This window comes from Sinohyriopsis cumingii, chromosome 3, assembly GCF_028554795.1.
Source record: "Sinohyriopsis cumingii isolate HCF-2022 chromosome 3, ASM2855479v2, whole genome shotgun sequence".
NCBI lineage: Eukaryota > Metazoa > Mollusca > Bivalvia > Unionida > Unionidae > Sinohyriopsis > Sinohyriopsis cumingii.
Window position 1 is genome coordinate 41,476,164 of NC_142963.1, and position 8,565 is coordinate 41,484,728.

Sequence of the window (8,565 nt, forward strand, 5' to 3'; positions counted from 1 at the left end):
TGTTTTTATATGCCTGCTTTAAGATGAATCATATTGTGTTATAATGTTATCAGTCTTCCTGTTACCTATTTTGTTTCCACACAATATCTCCAGTTCTCCAACATCTACAGCAGTTGTTTCCAACCTTTTTTTGTCACAACCCTACAAAATAGTTTGTACCCTTATTGGGTCATGACCTGGGGGTTGGGAACCACTAAGTAGATGGCTTGCTGGGGGAAGACAAATGGCTATTGATTCCTGGGTCGCATTGTAAAAAATCATGACCATGGTCTGTATGAAGAATAACGGTTTTTGCATAGTAACATTAGTTCCAGACCATGCACCTTTCATGAGAGTTATGAAGGTCTTGTACTTAAGGTAAGAAAGACTTGCTTATTTAAAGGTCAAAAGGTCAAAGGTAAGTGTCATTGTGGCTAGAAGAGAACGGGTTTTGCAGAATAATTATTGTTCTCGCTTTCTATGACCAAAGTTTGTGAATGCTTTCACTCTTGGGGTAATACAGAAATTTATGATTCTGGGGTCTGAAGGTCAAAGATCAAGGTGTTGGTAAGTCTGATGATAAAAAAATGTTTCTTGCAAAGTAAATTTAGTTTAGAACAGCATACCTTGACCAAATGTCCATATGTCATTGAGACCCAGTTGTTAATAATCTCCAGTCAGTCATTTTCTTACCAGAACCTACACAGAAACTATTAAACATTTGGCAGGACCTGCATAATGTGCGATTAACAGGACTATGTTCAGTTCAGGAGCAATCCCTATTACAAATTAGAATGGGTATTTGCTCTTCACTCAGAGTTCACCTTGCATAAGTTTATTGTGTATTCTTGGATATAGGATCATATTCATTCAAATGTTGATGTGATGAGTACACACCCTTCTGTCCCATTTTGCGCACAATGATTTAAAACTACAATGGCTCAGAGTTGGTATGGCATTATTCTTTTTCATTTTTTGAATGAGAACTCAAGACTGACATTAAAATACATTGTTACAGAATGTGAAACCCAACTGATTAACATATACTGGAAAATGCCCCAGTCGTAGTGTGTCAGTCCAAAAGTGGAAAACTTCAGAATCATGCAGAAATGAGAAACCTAGCAATATACTGCTCAAAATGTTATTCACATTCAATTCAATGGTTTCATGTTGTACTCCTAACCACCCTCTAAATATATCTGTGGGGGTAAATTGACAGAAATGTTTTATTAAAATTCCAAATGACTGGTGAAATCCTGTCCAAGAAATTAGTTACATTCTTTCTTTGGGTTAGATTTAAAGGAAAGAAAATCTTCTTCCTAATGTCTTGGTTTACCATGTAAAATCTTAACACATCTATCCACTTCAGGATTCATGGGTGATGGTTGCCATGTGCTGACAGACCTTTGTGGGAAGACTAATTATTGTCAGAATGGAGGAACCTGTTACACCACACAGACTGGTTATGGATGTACATGTCCTAAAGGTAAGTTGTACAGTTTCTAAACACTTGCAAAAGTCCTAAAAGTAAAGTCTGCAGATTCAGAAATTTGCCTGAGTCTTAAATGTCTTTCCTATGAAACCTAGGTGCAACATATACCTCAGTGTTTTCAATAACAATGTACTCATTGTCTTTACAGTTGGGATTTTTATCTTTCACTGTTTGAAGAAAAGCGCAAGGAAGGTACTTCTTGGAATGTTAGCAGAATACACACTATGGCAATGATAGGTCACAAGCAATCAGTTTAAATAGATAAATATGGGAAAAAGGTATTGTTATGATATGACAAAGTCTTCTGACATTTCATTTCTGTTTATAGATTATATTAATTTACAACACACTTTAAGTTGGAGAAAAAGAGGCCAGATTTTATTTTAGCAAAATTGGAAACCATGATCACTCATTTACACATGTTATACTACTGTTTAACATAAAACTTCCAAGTCACCAATTTTGTACAGTTATTTGTCACAATAGTATCTGAGTTTGATCTTATGTATTTTTCAGAATTTTGCCACAAAAATAATTTGTCTGGATTTCTTTTCTACTTAATAGAATTCCAGACTTTTATCATGTCCATTTTTCAAAAATTTCTTACATAACGCCAAATTGCAAAAATATGTTTTAACAATTGCAGACAAAAATTTGTTTGAATGGTTTACAGTTGATTTGCATGACTTCATTGTACATGTGAATAAGAAGGTGGCATTTTAATGGCAAGAGTTTCTTGACAGTTATGGATATTTAAACCATTGTATGATATTCCCTTTTAGGATATGTTGGTGCAAACTGCGAGAGGAACTTTGATGACTGTGCCAGTAGCCCATGTCCATTGAATGCCACTTGTATTGATGACATTGGCCAGTATTACTGTAGATGTCCCTTGGGAAAGACAGGAGAACAGTGCAATAGAAGTAATTATCTTTATTTCACATGGTTGTAAAAAAGCAAACTGGAATACTTTCAATAAACCAGTTTATTGTTCTGTGCTGTGCATGCCCATCAGAATAATGTGGATGTCTGAAAATAAAGCATTATTACATTGAAAGTAAACAATTTAAGTGTGGTTGTTTTGTTTTCTTTTAAAATAATTGAGATGGAACTGGTCATGTTTAGTGCAAAACTGCAAACTGGTGTATGGATTCGTACACCACATATTCATGCAATTTGTCTCTGCTATTACTGTTTTCCCCAGTAAACTTGGCGGATGTGGAACATTTTATGCATATGGATGAAAAATATTTCCTTGAATAGATTATCTATACTTGCTATGTTTTATTATGCATCTCTACAGCTAACATCCACATTATTATCCACTCCCAAAATGTAGAATGGGATGAGGGATATAGCTATTTTTAGCTCTCTTTGTCAATTTGTCAATAAACATTTTCATTTCTGGAGACAAAGTGTGAAATCATTCAGTGTATCTCTAAAACTTGGCCTACATAATTGGTCAATGTCCCAAATTCTTCAGTTTAAGTATTTTGTTTAATTGTTTTCATCAGTTCTTTTTTTCATCCATCCATCATTCTGCTTTCTTTTCTTGAGCAGAACCTGAATGCATTCAAGATAACTCAGTGAAACTTGTTATACGTGCTGTACTAGTGGTTCAGATGTACTGTATATGCTATTCATTTTCAACATTTGTAATGTCTGTGTTCATTCACCCATCCATCAGTCATCCAGAAATTGGTGTGTGTGCATATGGGGGGAATTTCAAAACCATTTGTTGTCTCAGTAAAAGTTGGTCCATTTATTGGGCCAGTGGTGTAGAAATACTCTTTGCTGTTCTTCATTTTCAATACATGTACTTGTAACACTGGGATCAATTCACCTGTTTATTCATCTGTCTGTCATTCATAATTTCATTTCCAGAGCATATTCTCTTGCAATCTTTTCCACATATTAAACTCCAGGTTTATAAGTGTCATTTGCTTTTTACAGTTTTAATAGTTATAGTATTTTGTCCACTTCTGTCCTCTGGTATATCATTCCATCCATTATCCTCCACACTTTTGTTTTGGGTCAAAATTTGGAAATCGTTTACAGTATCTGAGTACAATTTGGTACACACATCCAACTTATAATTTTCTTTAGTTTCAATATTTAATGATTTTTTTCGTTTGTTTTTCATCCATTTACCATTCAGACGTTCATTTCGGAGCCAAAACTTGTGATGATTTTGTTTTGTTTTTGTTCTTTCTTTTTTTCTGTCTCTTTGGTGTATAAAACGTGAGATATATATATTATATAGATATTTTAGTGAAGCTTAATCCACATGTCAAGCAAGTTGCACAGAAAGGTGCCTTTGATGATGGAGTTTTCTGCATTACATATTTATTATGTTACCTTAGAAACAAAGTAACTGCTCTGATGGCCTAGTGGTTAGGGTGTCTGCCTTGGATGTGGGAGGTTGTGGGTTTGATCCCCAGCTGAGTCATACCAAAAACTTATAAAAATGGTACTTACAGCTGCCTTGATTGGTGCTTAGCATTAAGAGGTTAGTGTTAGGACTGGTCGGCCTGGTGTCAGGATAATGTGACTGAGTGGGACATCATGCTACATGTCTGCAGCATGATGCCCCAGTGCTAGACATCACTATAAACTGTCACACTGCAGACACTGTAGCGATATGACTGAAAAATTGTTAAAGCTACATTAAAAATCCAAATCACACACACTTAGAAACAAAGTATAGGATAAGTAGTAGATAAATTCAAAGTACAGGACTGTTGGGTACATTTTGTGAAACCTTTTATGTAAGTGGGGGATAGGGGAAAGGAGTGGCTGATATGGGAGGGAAGTGAGTGACAATGGATGAGAGTGGGTGACAGGGGAGGTGATATCTCATATCTCGAGATTCTTATATCCTAAAAAGATAAGACCTCATTTGAAATGTTGTGGTGGTTGTGCTAAGTAAACTTTATTACTGACAGTTTTCAATAAGTATTAAATAAATTAAACAGTTTTTGTTGAGAAATGGGCAAAAATGGGATGTAGTTTAAATATTGAGACTTTTCATATATTATATCTGACTAGAAAGCACTGATTTAGGTGCGTGTTTTATAAATGTCACATATCTAATGAGTGTAGGCCAGAGAGGTATGAGTGTTTGCATCAAGGATACTTTAACCCTTTATCTCATGCAAGCGCCTTTGGACACTTCTAGTCCATTCGCATGGAAGCGCCTTTTAACGTGTCTACTCAATTCGCATTCACATGGAAACACTTTTTGATGTCTGCTGTAAACATAAGCCATTTTAAGTCAGTTTTCAAAGCGCCACCTGTGGGGAAAACCCTCTATTAAATACTAAATTTATTTCTGCGAATAACAATTACGCCAGATCACATGGTCACTGTTTATGCTCTGGTCGATATCTGCTATTTAAAGTAACTGGTTCGTAATCTCCACTCTCCAAAATGGAGGTCGCTGATTTCATTCAGTACTTACGAAGTTTTCACAATTAGAATCACAACTATGAAAGCTTCAATAACTTATGTAAAGGCTCTGATATTGATGTAGGCAGCAATTAGTTTTTATAAATAATCAAATTCAGATGACTTAGTGATGTAGACCATGACAAAAACTTGTAAATTCCGAGTTTGAGAAATGGCAGCTACAGTTGGACACGCGGTCTCACTGACTTGACGGTGAATGAGTTCTCTCAAGATTTTAAAGCACATACAAAATTCTTCCGTGAAAAATAATTACATAGCTATAACAGTGGGACTTTACTCTTAAATTTTTCCACACGTAATAGATGTATAACAAAAATGTAAAATGGTTAAAATTGCTGTTAAACATAACATACACTACATTGTTTAACAGTTAACAGACAGGCATATGTGTATGTAGTCAAATAGGTAACAGGTGTTCTATTTATTCCACGCTGCACTTTGTAACTATGCTGTAAGAGGTATAAGGTTAAAAATTGCAAATGGTGTCAAGGAGAGCTGATTGATTCAACTCAAGAGATTTCATTGATTTTGCTTAGCATTATTTATGACTGTTGGCTACATTTAGTAAAAGTCTTTACCTAAGTGGGTAACAGGAGAAGGGAATGACTGACATGGAAGGGAAGTGAGTGACAGTGAATGAGGGTGGGTGACAGGGGTGGTGATATCTCATATCTCGATGACTTGTTCTTCTTGTTACCAACTTTTCTTTACATTCTAATAAGATAAGACCTCATTTGAAATGTTGTGATGGTTGTACTAAGCAAATTTTATCACTGAAATTTTTCAATCAGTATTAAAAAATTAAAACGTTTTTGTTGAGAAATGGGCAAAAATGGGATGTAGTTTAAATATTGAGACTTCATATATTATATTTGACTAGAATGCAATGATTTAGGTGCGTGTTTTATAAATGTCATATATCCAATGAGTGCAGGCCAGAGGGGTATGAGTGTTTGCATCAGGGAGACTTTAAAAATTGAAAATGGTGTCAAGGAGAGCTGATTGATGCAACTCTACAGATTTCATTGACTTTGCTTAGGCTTGTTTATGAATATATATTCATAGGTAATAGGTACTAATTGATTGAATTTCATTTCAGCCTTGGATACCAACTATGACATGTATTTTTACATGCCTTCTAAAGATGGACTGGCAACCATTCCCTACCCGATTCCAGTTGGAAATACCACGGGGATGGCTGTCAGTTTATGGGTTCGTTACGCTGTCCCTGGTGATAATGGGCAATTCTTTATTTTCTGGTCAGGGTGAGATATTTTTTTATTAACTTTTCTTTATCTGTGTTTTCAATATGCTGATAATTGGAAAAATAAATACACTAGGTCTTTTTTAAAGTTTATAATCAAATATTTATTTTACATGTGTAATTTTCCATATTTTTATGAGGCATGTTTGAAGGCAATAATATGTAATATTTTCAAATTCATTTTTGGGGAGGGTAGATGGCTCAGTGGTCTAAAATACTGTTCTTCACCAATAATTTCCATGCCACATTTCTCCATGGGTTCATTAGTCTTGGGATTAGCCAATGTGAGTATGTCATAAAGCTTTTCAGTTGCTTCCCATGGGTCACTGGTTCTTTAAGGACACACGGTATTAATTATATGGAAGAACTGTGAACCGGTCTAAAAATGGGTGAACAAATAATAGAGTATTTATGGGTTTGGTGGTCCATAATTGTTTAATAATGAAAATTAAAATTTTAGTAAAAATATCTTTTGAGAGCTTATCCTATATGTCATTTTTTAAAAATATAGACAAAATTATATTGATGCAATTTTAGTATTTTTACAGGCTTGACTCAGGAGTACTCAATAATGAAAGTAGCACCTGATTCATTTAGTGCAGAATCAATAACATGTGTTTCATGCACATGTAGATAAACAAATTGCTGTAGCTCATATGGTGTTCTCCACACATAAGCTTGCATCAAGGTTAGATGTGCATGGAGAATTATAGGTTTCATCATCAACACCCAGAAATTTTAAGTTATTGAATTTTGAATAGGATAATGTTTTCATATGTTTACTGTTGGAGTTGAATTAGTACTGTGAGTCCTTAACAGGGTTTCCTGGGTTCTTCCTCCACATGCATAGCCTATCTTTTGCACTGAGAAATGGCATTAATCTCCAAAACAACAACATCCAAATTTTGGGGAAGTTTTGTTCTGCTGGCACTCTTTCCAAATGTTGAATGTAATCAATCCACTGTACCAAAATGTTATATTTGAACCCAGATACATATCAAAAGTACAATACAATGAGCTGATACAAAATGTACTTTATATTTTAAGTCACAAATAAGTAATTAATTGCTCAGTCTTGATTCTAGATTGTATGATATTTGAAATAGTTTTCTTCATTCTGAAATATCTTTGCCAATCCCACCCCATTTGTCAGTTGATGAATGGAGGCTTCTTACTGGCTTTGTGCTATCTATCCGTCCATCCAATCATCATATGTCTGTCTGTTCCATCACACACCATGCTGTCTAATGTAAGCAAGATAGCTCAGAAACTATTCAACCATTCCAAGTTTGACATTGAGATACTTGGGTGGATCTCAAGACATGATTAGGTTCAAAGGCTGCCATTTCTTGAGAGCTAACTGACTGATAGTATCATATCTGTCCTTGAATATGCAATTTGCAATTTTCTGCATTAATAATTAGCCCAACTCCTATGTTTAATAAGGTCGGAGAAACACAAGGCTGGATTAGAAACACATGTAGAGTGTAGGTTATGTTGTTTTGTGTTGTATAAACCACATCATGCAAGTGAACTTGACTTAACAATAAATTTGATATTTGGATAAACATGCAAACCTGTTATGAAGACATATCTGACTTCAAGCTACCTTCCTGTATTTTTAATAGCCATTCTTTTAAATTTGAATTTTTAAAAACATTTAATAGTGAGATTCAAAATATTTTCATCATTTTTATCAGGGAGACCACTGAGTCAGTTGTACCTGTTTTGGTTCTGAATGACTTTGGCCTGCTGTTACGGGAAAACATGACAACAAATCTGTCTATACCTTTCAAGTATAATCTTAAACTAAATGATGGAAACTGGCATAATCTTGTTATCAACTATGACAGTGTCAGGAGAGAGTACAGCCTCATTGTCGACACCATCAAGCATGGGGCCCAGGTTGTTGGGCTGCAGGCATCAAACTTAGGATCTCGGTATGTGAACATCTTTTTTTGAAAAATTTTCATTTAGTATAAGACTTACTATTGTGCTATGTTTTGATTGGTTAAATAACCAGAAGCATTCTTTGTTAAAACATTGTTTCATCCTCATGTGCACAACTGAGGGTGATACAAAATTCCAAAGGCTCGTCTAACATGTTTCTGACATCACTCGTCATTTGATGTTAGAGATGTGGGTGATGTCAGACTCCGACAGCTGATGGCCAAATGTAAGATTTTTAATTGTTAGTGTATACAATAGTGCTCAGCTATGAATCACATATCTCACATATGTGCAAAAAGAAATTAATGTTTCTTCTCAAGTGTATGCATTTTCAGCTGTCCCTCAGTCCTACCATCTGCCCCTTCTTTGGTCTGTTTGTGCTCATTTTGAATGCAGGCTTTGTGACTTGAGA

General features: G+C 35.0%; 1 protein-coding gene across 1 annotated transcript in view; it reads left to right on the forward strand.

The window, feature by feature from the left end:
* Positions 1-8,165, forward strand: part of LOC149802750 (uncharacterized) — a 248,263-nt gene extending 240,098 nt beyond the window's left edge. Inside the window, exons 48-51 of the mRNA XM_089953826.1 lie at positions 1,349-1,465; positions 2,254-2,394; positions 6,039-6,204; positions 7,904-8,165. Of these exons, the coding sequence (XP_089809952.1) occupies positions 1,349-1,465; positions 2,254-2,394; positions 6,039-6,204; positions 7,904-8,165 (686 nt within the window). The remainder of the gene's footprint in view (positions 1-1,348; positions 1,466-2,253; positions 2,395-6,038; positions 6,205-7,903) is intronic.
* The last annotated feature ends 400 nt before the right edge of the window (positions 8,166-8,565 follow it).